The sequence below is a fragment of the Cervus canadensis genome, chromosome 4 (genome assembly GCF_019320065.1).
Source record: "Cervus canadensis isolate Bull #8, Minnesota chromosome 4, ASM1932006v1, whole genome shotgun sequence".
Lineage (NCBI taxonomy): Eukaryota > Metazoa > Chordata > Mammalia > Artiodactyla > Cervidae > Cervus > Cervus canadensis.
In genome coordinates this window covers 58,890,213-58,907,785 of record NC_057389.1, presented here as the reverse complement: position 1 = coordinate 58,907,785, position 17,573 = coordinate 58,890,213, and the positions used below count along the sequence as shown (strand labels likewise).

Here is a 17,573-nt window from a genome sequence, read left to right as displayed (position 1 = left end):
TTTGAGATGGAAAAACTCACCATGGTTTTTCTGTGGGTGAGGAAAACAAAGCCCACGTAATCCATTATAGAGATTTGCAAACTAAAAAAAAGAGAGAGTCTAGTCTTCTAAACCTTTTAGTCACTGGAGAATCAGGAAATAGCCAACCCAGCAGATGTTTGTAGGAGTGCTTTCTGTCTTCCAGAGCGATTAAGGTCAGAAGATGGGCAGCCAATGGTGCTCAAACTCAAGGACTGGCCTCCTGGGGAAGATTTTCGGGACATGATGCCAACAAGGTTAGTGAACTACAGTAAGTCATCTTGAGAGACTTGTGCTTTGCTGAAGCCATCACAAAGTAATCACAGAAAAGTAAGCTCCACCTCTTTGCCTTTTTCCCCTGTAACAACCTAAGTCATCTCTTATGCTTTTTTGTAGGTTTGAAGATCTGATGGAGAACCTTCCTCTGCCAGAATATACCAAGCGAGATGGCAGGCTCAATCTGGCCTCCAGGCTGCCTAGTTATTTTGTAAGGCCCGATCTGGGCCCCAAGATGTACAATGCCTACGGTATGAGGGAGAGGCCATAACTGATCTTTTTGGACACTCTTGTTTCCATTTTACCTGAAGAGGGAGATCTGTAATCAGTGTCTTGTGTAGAGATGATAGAGGGCAGAGTGACAGGTGCTGAAGAAGTTGACAATATCCAGGATGGTTTTGAATGTTTGCTTTTATCATTGATTTACATAGCAGCCCTATGAGCCCAGTCCATAAAACATACATTACAGCCTTAGAAAGATTCCTCTCAGAGACTCCATCCAAGGAATTTCCATGACAGTCCAATGGTTAAGATTCCATGCTTCTACTGCATAGGGCGTGGGTTCAATCCTTGGTCAGAGAAAGATCCTGCATGCCACGCCACTCAGCCAAAAATGAAAAAAATAATTATAATAATACAGAATATTGCCACTTCACCTTGTGTATCTTCCTTTTATCTTCAGGCTTGATAACAGCAGAAGACAGAAGAGTTGGCACAACAAATCTTCACTTAGATGTGTCTGATGCAGTTAATGTGATGGTGTATGTTGGGATCCCCATTGGGGAGGGTGCTCATGATGAAGGTAAGATTTCTAGAACTCAGTGCTTCAGGAGGGTGAGGTTTAGCCTAAGAAGTAAAATGGGATGTCTTTCCTCAGTCAGGGCTAGTTGCTTTTTCTTAAGTCTCCACCAAACATGATACGTTGTAGGCGCACAAAGGGGTGATTGTCGCGGAGAAGAGTGGTACTTGTGTGTCATCAACCAGAGTTATTCTGTCTCTGGGAATGCTGCCCCTTAACACTGAGTGTGTAGCATCACAAAGAGGAAACAGAAAAAAGGGCAAATTGGCCTACTTCGTCCAGCAGCCAGTTCAGCTGTGGGGTAACAGATGATAAAGCCAGGTCATTTGCACAGAAATGAAGAATAAAATTGATACTTTGCTGCATTTGCACTGTCTGCTATTTTGGTGTAAAATTAATATGTGTTAATTATGCAGGTTTCAGAAAACAAAATTTTAAAGAAGAAAATAACTCAAAATCTCAAAGTTCAAAGATAATCAATGTCATTACTTTGGTAATATTTTCTGCCACACATTTGCTTTTGATGCTACACACCTGTAGATCTTTTCATTATGTTGTCCTTTAAAGGGTTATAATAGATAAGGATTAGAAGCCAAGCCTCTTACCTTGGCAGAGAAGCTTTACTCTTCATGGCCTTAAATCCATAGAATCCTAGAGTTTGAAGAGGTCTTGAGAAAGTATACAGTCCATCTACACACAGTAGGAAATAACGTGGAACCTGAACATAAGATATGGCTACACAGTTTGAACAGGAAATATGTTTTTAAAAATAACTGTACTTCCAAAAAATGCTGAGTCTCTACCAAAAGTATGGAAGATTAGGGTCACTTCCCATGTGTAGGAAGCTTAGACTTCAATGTGACTTTTGATTCTTTGAGTCTACTTTTTATCACTCCCAAGAGACAGAGAATGTTGTTGTTCAGTCGCTAAGTCATGTTTAACTCTTTGCGACCCCCTAGACTACAGCACATCAGGCTTTCCTGTCCATCACCATCTCCTGGAATTTGCTCACACTCATGTCTATTGAGTCGGCGATGCTATCTTAACTGTCTCATCCTCTGCTGCCCCCTTCTCCTTTTGCCTTTAGTTTTTCCCAGCATCAGGATCTTTTCCAGTGAGTCAGCTCTTCCCATCAGGTGGCCAAAGTATTGAAGCTTTAGCTTCAGCATCTCTCCTTCCATTGAGTATTCAGGGTTGATTTCCTTTAGGACTGACTGGTTTGATCTCTGTGCTGTCCAAGAGACTTTCAGAAATCTCCACCACCACAATTTGAAAACATCAGTTCTTCAGTGCTCAGCCTTCTTTATGGTCTAACTCTCACATCCATACATGACTACTGAAAAAAACCATAGCTTTGACTCTATGGACCTTTGTCAGCAAAGTGATGTCTCTGCTTTTTAATACTCTGTCTAGGTTTGTCAATAGCTTTTCTTCCAAGGAGCAAGCGTGTTTTAATTTCATGGCAGCAATCACCATCCGCAGTGATTTTGGAGCCCAAGAAAATAAAATCTGTCACTATTTCCACATTTCCCCCCATCTATTTGCCATGAAGTGAGGGACCAGAACCATTCAACTTGTACTTCTTCAGCATTACTGGTCAGGGCATACACTTGGATTACTATGATACTGAATAGATTCAAGGGATATATCTCATGGACAGAGTGCCCGAAGAACTATGGACAGAGGTTCGTGACATTGTACAGGAGGCGGTGATCAAGACCATCCCCAAGAAAAAGAAATGAAAAAAGGCAAAATGGTTGTCTGAGGAGGCCTTACAAAAAGCTGAGAAAACAAGAGAAGCAAAAGGGAAAGGAGAAGAAAGAAAGATATACCCATTTGAATGCAGAGTTCCAAAGAAGAGCAAGGAGAGATAAAGCCTTCCTCAGTGATCAATGCAAAGAAATAGAGGAAAACAATAGAATGGGAAAGACTAGAAATCTCTTCAAGAAAATTAGAGATACCAAGGGAACATTTCATGCAAACATGGGCTCAATAAAGGACAGAAATGGTATGGACCTAACAGAAGCAGAAGATATTAAGAAGAGGTGGCAAGAATACACAGAAAGTTCTTCTGTACAAAAAAGATCTTCATGGCCCAGATAATCACGATGGTGTGATCACTCACCTAGAGCCAGACATCCTGGAATGCGAAGTCAAGTGGGCCTTAGGAAGCATCACTACGAACAAAGCTAGTGGAGGTGATGGAATTCCAGTTGAGCTATTTCACATCCTAAAAGTTGATATGAAAGTGCTGCACTCAATATGCCAGCAAATGTGGAAAACTCAACAGTGGTCACAGGACTGGAAAAGGTCAGTTTTCAGTCCACTCTCAAAGAAAGGCAATGCCAAAGAATGTTCAAGCTACCACACAGTTGCACTCATCTCACACGCTAGCAAAGTAATGCTCAAGATTCTCCAAGCCAGGCTTCAACAGTACGTGAACTGTGAACTTCTAGATGTTCAAACTGGATTTAGAAAAGGCAAACGAACCAGAAATCAAATTGCCAACATCCATTGGATCATTGAAAAAGCAAGAGAGTTCCAGAAAATCATCTACTTCTGCTTTATTGACTATGATAAAGCCTTTGACTGTGTGGATCACAGCAAACTGTGGAAAATTTTGAAAGAGATGGGAATATGAGACCACCTTACCTGCCTCCTGAGAAATCTATATGCAAATCAAGAAGCAACAGTTAGAACTGGACATGGAACAACAGACTGGTTCCAAATTGGGAAAGGAGTACATCAAGGCTATATATTGTCACCCTGCTTATTTAACTTATATGCAGAGTACATCATGAGAAATGCTGGACTGGACGAAGCACAAGCTGGAATCAAGATTGCCAGGAGAAATATCAATAACCTCAGATATGCAGGTGACACCACCCTAATGGCAGAAAGCGAAAAAGAACTAAAGAGCCTCTTGATGAAAGTGAAAGAGTGAAAAAGTTGGCTTAAAACTCAACATTCAGAAAACTAAGATCATGACATCCAGTCCTATCACTTCATGGCAATTAGATGGGGAAACAGTGAAAATAGAGACTTTATTTCTTTGGGCTTCAGAATCACTGCAGATGGTGACTGTAGCCATGAAATTAAAAGACTCTTGTTCCTTGGAAGAAAAGCTATGACCAACCTAAACAGCAATTAAAAAGCAGAGAGATTACTTTGCCAACAAAGGTCCGTCTAGTCAAAGCTATGGTTTTTCCAGTGATCATGTATGGATGTGAGAGTTGGACTATAAAGAAAGCTGAGCACCGAAGAATTGATGCTTTTGAACTGTGGTGTTGGAGAAGACTCTTGAGAGTCCCTTGGACTGCAAGGAGATCCAACCAGTCCTTCCTAAAGGAAATCAGTCCTGAATATTCATTGGAGGACTGATGCTGAAGCTGAAATTCCGATACTTTGGCCACCTGATGTGAAGAACTGACTCATTTGAAAAGACCCTGATGCTGGGAAAGATTGAGGGCGGGAGAAGGGGACGACAGAGGATAAGATGGTTGGATGGCATCACTGACTCAATGAGTAAACTCCAGGAGTTGGTGATGGACAGGGAAGCCTGGCGTGCTGCAGTCCATGGGGTCGCAAAGAGTGGGACACGACTGAGCAACTGAACTGAAGTGAAGTGAGGGATAAGATGCCATGATCTTAGTTTTTTGAATGTTAAGTTGCAAGCCAGCTCTTTCTCCTCTTTCACCATCATCAAGAGGCTCTTCAGTTCCTCTTTACTTTCTGCTATTAGAGTGGTATCATCTGCATATATCTGAGGTTGTTTATATTTCTCCTGGCAATCTTGATTCTAGCTTGTGATTCATCCAGCCTGGCATTTCACATGATGTACCCTGCATATAAGTTAAACAAGCAGGGTGACAACGTACAGCCTTGACGTACTCCTTTCCCAGTTTTAAACCAGTCCGTTGTTCCAGATAAAGAATAGTAGAGATTAAGACTAAACTTGTTTGAATTGGACATTTTGCTTCACTCAGAGGTACTGAAATGGCTGCTTACATTGAAATGTCATTTTGCTTTTTTCAGAGGTTCTCAAGACAATTGACGAGGGAGATGCTGATGAGGTGACAAAGCAAAGGATTCATGATGGAAAGGAGAAACCCGGTGCTTTGTGGCATATCTATGCAGCCAAGGATGCAGAGAAGATCCGGGAGCTGCTTCGAAAGGTATGTCCCTGAGTGGGCTCCCAGCTCACAGATTAAAGGTCTGGGGATGCTAAGACAGTCTAACTGGGGTTTCTCATGTGGAGTCCCTTGGCATTAAAGACCTGTGTCCTTTGTTACAAGGCCCCATAGGGCTGAATCCTCACTTAGAGGATATTAAATAAAGTAGCTATTACTGCAGCCAGCTGGATTTATCCTGTTAATAATCTTTATGTGTTTATTGATTTTTCCATTTTTGGGTTTTGATCGTGGTTTCATGATCAGGTTGGAGAAGAGCAAGGCCAAGAGAATCCCCCTGATCATGATCCAATTCATGACCAAAGTTGGTACTTGGACCAGACCCTACGTAAGCGGCTCTATGAGGAATATGGTGTGCAAGGCTGGGCCATTGTTCAGTTCCTGGGAGATGCTGTCTTCATACCTGCTGGAGCCCCACACCAGGTATGTCCCAGCTTGTGGGTGGGGCTCCACAGTTCCCATAGTTTCCTTATTTCTGAGTTTGTTGCTAATCTGGCAGTAGATATAAAAGTGTGGGTTAGACCAATTACTCTTAAACTGCAATTTATTTTTTGCCTTTTCATTTTCTTCCATGTAATTTTAAATGCTCATTTAAAGAAAAAGTGAGTCTCTCAGTTCAATCCCCCTTTCAATCCCCTTATTCTGCCTTCCCCAGAAAGTAGCCTACTGTTAACAGTTTGGTATATATTTTTCCAGATCCTATTTTTGCACAACTACTAACATTTTCATTTATAAATTTGTACTTACAGTCTTTCTGCATTTGTTGTCTTTATAAAAGTGGGATATCAGAAGTATTTCTAAAGTGTCCTTTTGCACTAAATGATGAACAGTTTGCACATGTTATTGACTCCGGTGCCTGATGTTTGCCTCTGTACCTTTCCTCTCCCAGGTGCACAATCTATACAGTTGCATAAAAGTAGCAGAAGACTTTGTATCTCCAGAACATGTAAAGCACTGTTTTCGCCTGACGCAGGAATTCAGGCATCTCTCTAACACTCATACAAACCATGAGGATAAACTGCAGGTAAAGAACTCCTCCTCCACTCCAGCCCTGTCTTATCTCCTTGTAGGCTACATACACAGGAGGTGCACACTGCCTTCTGAGGATATTATCTGGGCAGTAGAACCGTAGAGAGCTGATTAAAGGACCCATGTCTGGGGTATGGCCTCCTCCCTCAGGAAGTATATAATCAGTCCTCTTCAGGTTTGCTTTTAGAGAATATTCATCTTTTAACCTAATCACTTCCAATGTGGCAGTCTTCTCTTTCTCTGCCCCTGGAAGATACACTGTTTCAGTGTTAGTGACTAAACTAGACTGATTTCCCCCATCAGGTGAGAAAAGCACTGTGGCAATGTGTTCTAAACCTGTTTCCACAAAACTGCTTCTCCCAGCGAATTTCTGTGCAAACTCAATTCCTTAAAAGCCCTGCTAGGGACCTTAATCCTAATGTCCCTAAGAGTTGTTTCCCCCTCATAAATCTAAACTGGAGAATCAGATTAGGTTTTCCTCTGTTCAGAAATGGATTGGAACTTTAAGGGCAGAATTTCATTGTTAATATATTTGGATGCTTAATAACATTAAAAAAAAAAGAAAGAATGAGAAAGCAAGATTCCCCAGGCAGAGGTTTAGCACCCAAACAGGCATTCTTCCAGCCTCTCACTTATGGCCTATTTTCCTGCGTCATGCCTGTGACTCAGGTGTGTCGGTGACCCATGAGGTTGGATATTTTTCTTGGTTGTTGGTAGATTGATAGATGACACTTATATTATAGGTATAATGCAAGTATTCAGGCATATATATATTTTAGACTACCCTCTGTTAGGTCTCTACTTGTCACATATCACCTCCCAGTCCTCTGTTATTGCTTTATTTTTTCCTGTAGTTTTCACCATCTAACATACTATGTATCTTTTTTTGTTTCTATCCCTACTAGAACATAAGCTATTTAAGCTCCATGAAGGCAGGGGTTTTACTATTTTAGTTCACTGCTTTTCCCTAGGACATGTCTGACACATAGTAGGTACTCAGTAAATATTTGTTGAATTAATACAAAAAAGTGTAATAGAGAATAGAAAGGGGGCTTGTATGGCCATCATTCAGCTTAAGAGATAAAGCATCATATTCATACCATATATACAATGTATTTGTATACAACAACTATATTATTGAAGCCTCCATGTACCCTTTCCCATTCCATTTCCCCAGAAATAATCATCATGTTGATTTAAAACTGTCTTTATCCTGTTCACTCTATTTTAATAACTTTTACTTTATACATTATATGTGTTCCTTTTTGACAAATTAGAAAATATAGGCACGAAAGGGAAAAATACCCAATAAATCCTACCTGCCCACTGTTTTTAGTGCATTCTTATTAGCTATATTACCTTAATGTAAGATTCTTAACCATGGAACCTCAGTTCTCATCTATAAAATGGGGATAATAATAGAATCTACTTCATAGGATTATGGTAAGGATTAAATGAAAGTCCACATAAAGAGCTTAGCAGTAATGCCCAGCACATACATACACATAGAGGATGGTGATTATATAGCCTTTCAAATGATGAATCATTCTTTTTTGAATATAGACTATATATTCTGTGTGATTTGTAAATCATCTTTTGGGGTCAGTTAGGGGAGCGTGCAATCCTGGTTGAGGGCTTTCCTCACTCATCAGTAGGCTTTTAGTCATTGCAGGATATTTTCATTTGCAGAACACAGTCTGTGGCTGCCATGAACTAACTGTGCTGATTGCTCTCTCCAGGTGAAGAACATCATTTATCATGCAGTGAAAGATGCTGTTGGCACCCTCAAGGCTCACGAATCCAAGCTGGCAAGATCGTAGGCATGGAGAAATTTCAAACTCCCCTGTGAAGCAGGTCTTTCACTCACAACACATACAGGGAACGACAGGGTTCTCTGCTGGAGCAGAGGTCCTTCACTTGGAGCCAGTGTGGTCAGTATTACAAACTCTCCAGCCACTCTTTTCTACGCTGCCTCAACACTGAAGGTTGACACAGGAAAGTCGCACTGTTCACACACACAGTTTCAGACTCCAAGCCGAGGGTGCCACATCCCTATCCTGTGGCCTTTTGGGACTTCAAATTGCCTGAACATCGCTGGGCTGTCCTGCACATTCTCATGATTTGAGATTTGTGGAAACCAGGAATGTGGGCACACCTTTCTTTTTTTTTTCTCTTGTGCCTAGTTAAGTGGGAATGTGTTTGGAGGTAGGGGGAAATCACATACCTGGTACATGTGGGGGCTAATTATTTAAACACGCCTGGTGGAAGCCTGATGGTGTCTCTACACATGACCTCTGACACAGCCCATCCCAGGAGCCGGGTGAAGCCATTCCCCACCATCTCTCCCATGAACACTGAAGTCTTGAAGGACCCAGGGAGAATCCACTGCTTTTCCCAAGAGGCTCCAGGATTAGGAAACGTGTGTATTTAGTGAAAAATAGGTTTGTAGTGAAATAGTTACTATTTCATGAAAGTAGATATTTTTAGAACTTTTGAAATACCACAGTTGTTTTCCTGGATTATGAGGAAAGGCACATTACATTTAGTCTTCCTTCGAGAAAACTCTTTGAAGAAATAAGATTTTTAGAAATCAACTGCCCATTATAGCACAAAAATCAGCCAAAGCAGAATTTAAAAGAATTGGCTTTTTAGGGTTCTTTTAATTTCACCCCCCCTCCCATCTCAGCCCTATCTTGAGGGAACAGCCATCTTGAGAAAGAACTTTGTCGTGTCTGAGCTGTGGTGTGTTCCATGCATACACACACTGGTGACTCCAGGAACCATTTCCACCTATTACCAGCGTTCCCTTGGGACTCCTCTTGTAGTTCCAAATTCAAAGGAAAGTTTGCTTTCCTACATGAGGCTTTTTGTTTTGGGAGTTTTTTTGTCCAGAAATATTTTCAGCAAAACTTTCCAACTCAGTGGAGTTTTATTAAGAATTTATTTGAAAATGATGGAATTCATTGGCCCATAGATACATTGGAAAATGTATCTATCTTCTTCCCAGCTGTACTGTAGTGCCCTGCAGGCTTGTTTATATGTTCACAGTTACTTTTTTTTTAAATAAAAGTCATTTACTGTAGAATACTTTTAATTTCACTTTCTGTATTTTAATTTTGTTGAAGGGCTGATTGGGATTTCCATGTTCTTATTAAAAATCTAACAAATCTGTTCATAGTGGACTAACTTCTTCCTGTGCCAGTTGTTCTAAAAAGCAGGGCCAGGTTGAGGGGTGGGGTTGGAGTTGGAGGATAGTTCATTTTCATATCATTACATTGTTGCATCCAATTATTACTCTTTGCTTCCTGAATTTGTGCCCAGCTGGGAGTGGGATGTGCCAGGCCATTGTGGTTTGAGGGCTTAGGGACAAAGGGGAATGTGCTACATGAGCTAGAGTGTAGGAGCAAACATGGGCTTTCCATAGTTTCTGCCCTATGGGAAAGGTGGGTTCCTACCTTCCAGAAGCAGCCTGGGCGAAAAGGGCCATGGAGAGTGGCCTGAGCAAGGTTTTGGGCAATCAGTGACAAAGTTGCTCAAAACAAGAGGCCTGGCTGCCCACATAGGAAATTGAAGTGGCTTGAAGCGTGAGGACAGACTGTGTTCCAATGAGAAAAGGCCTTTTGAAGAGGAAGTTGTAAAGAATAGCAAGAGGGGTCATCAGAGGCTGCTTCCTTGGATCCTGTTGGAAAAACATCTTCCAAAGTGTTTGAGCCTGGAAATACAATTATCAGGGTGGAAATAGACCATTGTGTGTGGTTCAAGGATACTGAGTTTGAATAGCACCATAACTGAAATACAGAGTTCTGAGCATGTCCTTTAAGCCTCGATGGGCACGGGCTGGTGCTGTGATCATCAGAGGATTATACCTCGACATAAAGAATGCAGAAGCTTTGAAATGGGACGGGAAAGGAAAGCAGTGGGGGAAGGGAGGTTGCAGAGGTTGCTGGAGCTTTGTTGCTTTGGTGAAAATCAGGAGGCAGGCTAGCCTACATTCTGGATATAAATGTCTTCAGAATTAGGGCATCCATTGCCACCAGTGCTTGCTGATGGGGATGGAACTGGAGCCCCTTATTCATCGCCCCCCTGGACCTCAGGCCTCTCTACCAGCCTCTCTTTACAAAGAGGGAGATTCCCCTACCCCAGGGTATCCTTGAGAGCACAGGGCCCTGTTCCCCTACAAAACTTAGAAACTGACAACCTGAGAAAGCAGATCAGATTGGGAATGGGGTTAGGTCCTTTTACAATTGGACTGATTGGTGATGGCGGGCTGGACATATGCCTCTATGCCTTTGACCTCAGGACTTCCTGGGTGGGTGTCTTGACAGTCAGTGATAGGGGAGAAGGGTTTGGTAGCAGTTGGAAGAAGTAGCCGATTCAGTAGGCTTCCTGAGTTCCTTTCTTAGCAGCATGACTTAGTGGTTCTGTGACCCGAGGCAAATTATTGAACCTCCCTGAAGCTTCCCATTTTCTTATCTTCAAAATGATAATTATAACGTCTGTCTTATGGGATGGTCACTGAAATAACACATGTGACGCTCTTAGCACAGGGCCCGGCACACAATAAGCACTCAGTAAGTCATAGTCATTATTCCTCTTAGGATATTTAAGTCTTTCAGCCTGTTGTGATCAGCGCAGGAGGAGGGCTAGGATGTCCGGATGGAACCATGAAGGCCTCTGAGGACCTCAATTCTGGGTTTGGAACCCAAAAAAGGTGAACAAGCCTTTGGAGGAAGGCAGGTCAAAGGCGCATGCCCAGCGACAGCAGGTGCAGGGGGCGCGCCGCCGCCGCCGCCGCCGCGGCCTCCCCTTTAAGAGCCGCCGCCGCCCACGGCCCGCCGCTGCGGCAGGGACCTCCCCTTTAACGGCGGCGGCTCGGCGCTCCGCGGCCCCCGCGGCGGCTGCTGCTGCGGGTGCTGCTGCTACTGCGGCTCCTGCTGCCGCCGCCGCTCGGCTTCCAGCAGCTACATCCTCGGCCCGGGCCGGCTTCCCGCCCCGCGCCCCGCCCGGCCCCGCCATGGTGTCCTGGATCATCTCTCGCCTGGTGGTGTGAGTGCGGCGGCGGGGCGCGGCCGGTTGGGAGGGGGATGGGGGTTAGGGGTGGCGGGTGAGGGGTATGGAAGCCTGGGATGGACCACTCCGTGGCTTCGTACAGCAGAATCACCTAAAGGCACATCATCCCTATTTGGGGTCCCCAGAGACGTGGAGATGAGGGATCCGGAGGAGAAGGGAATGAATGTTCGAGGAGCAAGGCAGGCCTGGCTTCCCACCCCTTTTATTTTTAATTTCCCTGTTTCTGCGCCCTCCCTCATCCTCCGGGGGTGGGGGGACTAGGCAGCATGGCTTCATTTATGAGGGGAGGCGGCTTGTCCCCTCCCCCACGTAGCAGATCTGGCCGGAGGAGCCCCTCAAACCTGGGCTCTCGTCTCCCATCGGGAGAGCCAGGGGAACAAGGCAGGGCGTCCTCATTCCATAGCTTAGGGCCATGGCAGCCTTGGCCTCCCCGAAGGGCCCCATTTCTCCTCCCTCTCCCACTGTCTGTCAGGAGACTGGGGGTGAGGGCACATGCTCTGAAGGCCCCCCAGGAGGACGGGAAGCAGAGATGCTGGGACGACAAAGTGTGGGAGGTAACTGGGAGAGGATATGTGTGTTCAGCCTGGGATTGTGAGAGCCGTGGAGGGACGGGTGTTAGGTGGCCTTCATCCCAGGCTGCTGGCTCTGTCCCTCCCAGCTCCCCCCGGCTCCAGGAGGGTACCCTCTCCCACAACTGTGGACTTTGTCCTTGAGGATTCCACCCCCGACTCCATCTCTGAAGTATCCTGCCTCAGTGAGGCAAGTCCATGGGGAACAGGCGGTATCCACACATTGTCAAGAGGCTGGGCCTGGCAGGGACTCTGCATGGCTTCAGTTAACCTGCCCCAGCTCAGGACCCTGCCCCTCAACCTCCACCTTTGGGGCACTGACACCCCAGGATCCCCTCCCTGCTATCATGTTCTTGTGTTCTGGCTTCCTCTAGACCCACCAGAGTCTCCCCTTCCCACCTGAGGGAACCCAGGGGCCTCAGACCTCCATGTGGCCTTCAGAGTGGCTGCTCCTCTTGTGTGAATGAGCTCCCCGAGTGACAGTCCTCTCCTTGCCTCACCTGTGTCCTCTATGTGGTCTCTGATGGGAACAGCACAGACTCCACTATAGCCGGGATCTCTAGCCCAGAGCACTTTCCGGAGCCTAGTCCCAGAAGTGTTTACATCGGGAAATAAACCACTTTGCCCCCGAGGGCCTCCTGCTCCTGTGCCCTCTGCTCCTCAGGTCCCCAGGGCTACAGTAGTACTTCTGACTGCCAGGTACCCTGTTGGGCGGTGGTACTGGCCCTACGACGGGGAGGTAGAGGGTAAGGGCTAATGGGTAAGAAAGTGCGTGATGTCTGGAGAAGGATGACACCTCTGAGGCAGTGACCTGACCCCCACCCCATGATATGGTTATGCACAAATGAGGTTCAGGGCCAGATAAGCCACATCAGACCCTCTGGCCTCTAGGTCTTTCTGTCAGGGGCTGGAGAAGAATTGAACAATAAAGGGTTCCAGGGCATCACCCTAGCTGGCTAGGGCTTCCATGCTTGTGTATCACCTCAGGCTTGCCTGCTTTGACCTTACTCCCTGACCTGAGATCATCAGTCAGCTGATGTGGTACCCTGGAGTTCTGTCCATTCTCCCCTTACCTACCCAGGGACTGATGCAGAGATGGGAGGGAGAGGCCATTGCTTTTGACCGAGAGGCCCAGTAACCATGCCTGCCTCCCTAGGCTCATCTTTGGCACCCTGTACCCAGCCTACTCTTCCTACAAGGCCGTGAAGACAAAAAACGTGAAGGAATATGTGAGTGTGTGACCCTTCATCTCCCACCCAACTTACGTGGCAGAGATCAGGGAGGACAGTGGGTCACATGACAGACGGGGATGACTTTATACTAATGCTGTCAGCACTAATGAGACCTGGTTCAGGGGAGGCTCCTGTGTATTCCCTTTCCCCAGCCCTGGTGTGATACACAGACAGAGTTGGGGCCCTCTGTGCCCCCGCCCCACAGTGCCTCCAGCATGGTTGGCAAGTAGAGGTGGGGTCCAGGGTGTTTCCCCAAGGCCCCAGCTAACACCGCCCTCTGTACCTTTAGGTGAAGTGGATGATGTACTGGATCGTCTTTGCCTTCTTCACCACTGCCGAGACACTCACAGATATCGTGCTCTCCTGGTGAGGTCCAGCAACCCCCGCCTCCCTGCACCTCAGGGGCCAGGGCTTCTGACTTCTTCTACATAGCCAGTCCACCTAGGGTGGCATCTCCCCAGTAGTCCCATGGGGTCCTGGGTGTCCCCTCCTCTCAGTCCCCATCCAGTCCTTGCTTGATTGAGCAGAATAAGAACAGACATAACTCTCACCCTTCTTTTGGCAGCCAAAGCAGCACAATAGAATTCAGGAAACCTGCTTCTGCCAGACTTACAGTGACTTTGGGCAGGTCACAGTTTTCTAGGCCTCAGTTTCCCTATTTGTAAAACAGGCATATGAGTCAATCTCGTGAACATTGGATTGTATTTCAAAGCTTGTATTTCAAAGGCTTTTTCTAGGCACTACTAGACTATATATATGCACTCTTGAGGACACGGAATGGTCTAACCATCTGTATATTCACAGCAGGCGCTCAAAAATGTTTACTAAATGAGCAAATGCCTCTTGGAAGAGAGGACAAACATAGCACAGTACACTGGAAGTCAAAAGAGTTTTACTGAGAGGTAGAGGACAAAAGATCCTGGCGTTTGTAGATTTCAAGGACCTTTGAGAAAAAAGAGTTTGAGCAGAGAAAGTTGAATGGGGTCAAATTAGGAAAGAGTAATGGGTTAAAAATTGAGAACAGGTGAGTGCAGGTGCCTCTTGATGCAAGCAAAGGACGGAGCTTTGATGAGAGCTTTGTGAGGATAGAGGAGACCTAAAGGAGTGTGTGGCCTGAGAAGGAGCCATGAGTATAGAGAACAGTCCTTAAAAAGCAGGGGCCATGTCACAGCAGCTAGGGATAGATCCAGAGCACAGCTGGAGAAGCCCGACTTCTTCATGGGAGGAAGAGCAGGCAGGAAGGGAGTGAGGACCCAAGAATGCACCTGGAAGGTTAGGGAGCTCGCCTTGGTGTTGACCCCAGGATAGAGGAGTGAGTGCTCTTCTGTCCGAGAGAAGAGGTTAATAGAGCCACTGCTGCTGGGAATTCCTGCTGGGGTCACTTTTCACCTTGCTACTGGGAGTCTCAGCTGAGCCTCCCCTTGACCAGTCTCCTAAGCCACATGGGGACCTTGGTGCACTAAGGGGTGGGGGGCTAACCAGGGTCCTGCAGTGGGTCCATACGCCTCCTGACTTCCTGCCCCAGGCTCTGCCCTTACCTGTCTCCCACCCACAGGTTCCCCTTCTACTTTGAGCTCAAAATCGCCTTTGTGATATGGCTGCTGTCCCCTTATACCAAAGGCTCCAGCGTGCTCTACCGCAAGTTCGTGCACCCAACCCTGTCCAACAAAGAGAAGGTCTGTTGGAACAAGGGATGCTCGCTTCACACCTATCTCGGGTCAAGGCAGCCCAGTGCCTGCAGCCACGTGCATTCATGGCTCTCCCTGTGGGTGATCTGGGAGGGCCCTGGCTCCCTGGGGCAGGCAGTGCCAGGTGTGAACAAGGGTAAAACAGGGTAGGACCCAGCCCTCACCTCTTCCTCCAACCCCTCAGGAGATAGACGAGTACATCACACAGGCCCGAGACAAGAGCTATGAGACCATGATGAGGGTGGGCAAGAGGGGTCTGAATCTGGCCGCCAATGCTGCAGTCACGGCTGCTGCCAAGGTGAGTTGGGGGCAGACCCAGCTCCCAGGCCCCAGCTTGCTCATCTCGTCCCCCGGCCAGTCCCCTTTGCATCCACCGCATCCTCGGGTCGGTGAAGTTTTGGGGGCTTGTGCAGCTTGGGGTTCCCATCCTGCCTTTAACATCCCCCCACTAAAGGACTTCCACTCAGCAGACCACAGTTTCCTCACCCATCCAAAGGGAACGCGTGGCCCCCCCCCGTTAGAGCTGCCGTGGGATGGGGTGAGGACACCATGGGGAGAGCACTGAGTCCAGTGGCTGCCCGGTGCCCCATGGTGACCTCTCTCTCCACCCCGCCCCTTCTTCTCCGGTCCTCCCGGTGCGTGGTGGTGACCCCAGGGCCAGGGGGTGCTATCAGAGAAGCTCCGAAGCTTCAGCATGCAGGACTTGACTCTGATCCGGGACGAGGACGCACTGCCCCTGCAGGGGCCCGACGGCCGCCTCAGAGCCAGCCCCGGCAGCCTCCTGGACACCATTGAAGACCTGGGTACAGGCCGGGCCCAGGGCGGGCAGGGGGCAAGGGTGAGGAGGCTGGGTGCGAGAGAGACCAGACCCCTGCTCTCCTTTCTTCCCCAAACCAGGAGATGACCCCACCCTCAGCGTAAGGTCAGGCACCAACCAGGCAGATCCCCGGACAGAGATCTCTGAGGATGACACGGGAGACAAGGCCCCTAAGAGGGTCAAACCCATCAAAAAAGTGCCCAAAGCCGAGGTGAGAGCCGGGCCAGAGCTTGGGGAAGTGGGAAGGGCTTGTGGCTTCAGGCAGAGCTCTCCGTCTCCCTCTCTTCCTTCCACAGCCACCGGCTTCCAAGATGCTGAAGACCCGGCCCAAGAAGAAGACCTCCGCAGGGGGTGACTCAGCTTGAGGCCCCAGCCCCCTCCCCGCAGGCTGCAGAATCCCGGCTCCACACTGTGCCAGCAGCCCTCAGCCTCAGGCCCCGGGGCCTCTCAGATGGATGTTTCCGGTGCCTCTCAGTGGCCATTCCCCTGGAAGGGCTTGGGAAAGAGAAGGGAGGCCCTGCTGTGGGGGGCCGAGGGTAGAGGCTGGACGCAGGAGCTGAGGATGGAGCCACTCGAGGAGGTGCGGGCCCCTCAGAGCCCAAATGCTACTCTCCCCGCTCCAGCCCTGACCCCGCCCACCCAGTGCCTTGCTGAAGACCGTGGCCATCCCCTTGTCCTGACACGTGGCCCCACTGCTCTCCCTGAGTCAGGGTCGGCGACCAGTCACAGCCCAGATTGACTGGAGCCTGAAGGCCCCGCAGAGAAGGAGGGAGTGGGGAGGCCTCGGAGAACCTGGGCTCTGGGCCTGCAGGTGTGAATGGAGGACAGGGGCTCAGTGTGTGTTTAAGTGACCAGGAGCCAGGCCAGAGCTGCAGCTGAGGGTGTTGGGTAGGGCTGTGAGCTACCTGTGCCCACTGAAAAGAGGTGGTGTGCGTGTGTGAAAGAGAAAATGTGTGTGTGTGTATGTGAGTGTGTATCTTTCTGGGTCTAGAGCTGGGGGCTTTTGAGTAAAGGACTTTCCCTCCAGCAGTAACCTCCCCCCACCCAACCCAGCTGCCCTTTCCCCCCTCGGCCCTCCCGCCTACTCTCTGAGCCTCAGAGGACCCCAGCCCATGAGAGAGTAGGGCTCCAAGGGGCCTCTCACCCGCTGCTCTGCCCTTGATCCGCTCCTCTCTTGCCTCCTCCCGTTCCTGCCCCAGGACGGGGCTGCACCGCTCTGGGCCCTCAGTGAGGCCCCTGCTGAGCCGATTCCTTTCCTCCTCTCCTGGGGGCCCATCTTCCTTCCCCCTAAGGCCCTCTTCCTGTGCCAAGCAGGCTAGGCCCCCTGTAAGCAGACCCCCGTCAGAGCCCAGCCTTTGCCCCACACTTTGCCCCAGCATCTGCCGTGGCTTCCTTCCGTCAGGGCTCGGAGGAGCGTGTGAAGAAGAAAAAGGTGTTAGGAGCCAGGGGGCTCCAGATCCATGGGAAGAGGGTGCCCAATGGACCTTTGGCACTGGATGAGCCAATAAACCAAATTCTGGCACCTCATTTGTTTTGGCCTCTGTGCTTTGTTCTTGGTCTACCAGTCCACAGGTGAGAAGGACTTCAAGTGAGAAGCCAGGGCTCAGCTGTGGGATGGAGAGGTGAAGAAGTCAAACTGTGAACTCAAGAGATCTGATCTCCAAGAGATAGGCTTGAGCTGGTTCCATCTGGGAAGATGGTTTGGAGGTTCAATATAGAGCCAGGGGGCTGGAAAGAGCCAGGACTTATGAAGGGCAAGGGACCACCCTCAGAGGTTGTCCTGTCCCTCAGAATCCTACCCGGAGACCCCTCCCCATTCTGACACCTCACAGAAAGTGCCAGGGTGTAAGTTCTAGGGGCAAAGATCATGATGAAGCTCCAGGAA

The 17,573-nt window shown here is 48.1% G+C and overlaps 2 protein-coding genes across 5 annotated transcripts in view; both read left to right on the top strand.

Annotated features, from left to right (window-relative positions):
- Positions 1–9,485, top strand: part of KDM3B (lysine demethylase 3B) — a 56,298-nt gene extending 46,813 nt beyond the window's left edge. For both annotated transcript variants that reach the window (XM_043465393.1, XM_043465394.1), the window contains 7 exons: positions 185–275; positions 415–545; positions 977–1,096; positions 5,129–5,268; positions 5,530–5,706; positions 6,173–6,307; positions 8,052–9,485. In XM_043465393.1, coding sequence (XP_043321328.1) covers positions 185–275; positions 415–545; positions 977–1,096; positions 5,129–5,268; positions 5,530–5,706; positions 6,173–6,307; positions 8,052–8,132 — 875 coding nt within the window. In that variant the 3' untranslated portion in view covers positions 8,133–9,485. The remainder of the gene's footprint in view (positions 1–184; positions 276–414; positions 546–976; positions 1,097–5,128; positions 5,269–5,529; positions 5,707–6,172; positions 6,308–8,051) is intronic.
- A 1,476-nt stretch (positions 9,486–10,961) lies between these two features.
- Positions 10,962–17,215, top strand: REEP2 (receptor accessory protein 2). Of its 3 annotated transcripts, none has more exons than XM_043465401.1 (8): positions 10,962–11,023; positions 13,108–13,180; positions 13,473–13,549; positions 14,739–14,859; positions 15,056–15,169; positions 15,527–15,674; positions 15,769–15,899; positions 15,985–17,215. In XM_043465401.1, exons 1-8 carry the CDS (start codon positions 10,977–10,979, stop codon positions 16,051–16,053), a joined length of 780 nt encoding a protein of 259 aa, XP_043321336.1. In that variant the 5' UTR covers positions 10,962–10,976; the 3' UTR covers positions 16,054–17,215. The 3 variants fall into 3 exon arrangements, with proteins under 3 accessions (XP_043321336.1, XP_043321338.1, XP_043321337.1); XM_043465403.1 differs by lacking the exon at positions 10,962–11,023 and adding an exon at positions 11,078–11,358 and having other exon boundaries at positions 15,533–15,674; XM_043465402.1 differs by lacking the exon at positions 10,962–11,023 and adding an exon at positions 11,086–11,358.
- Positions 17,216–17,573: the final 358 nt, after the last annotated feature.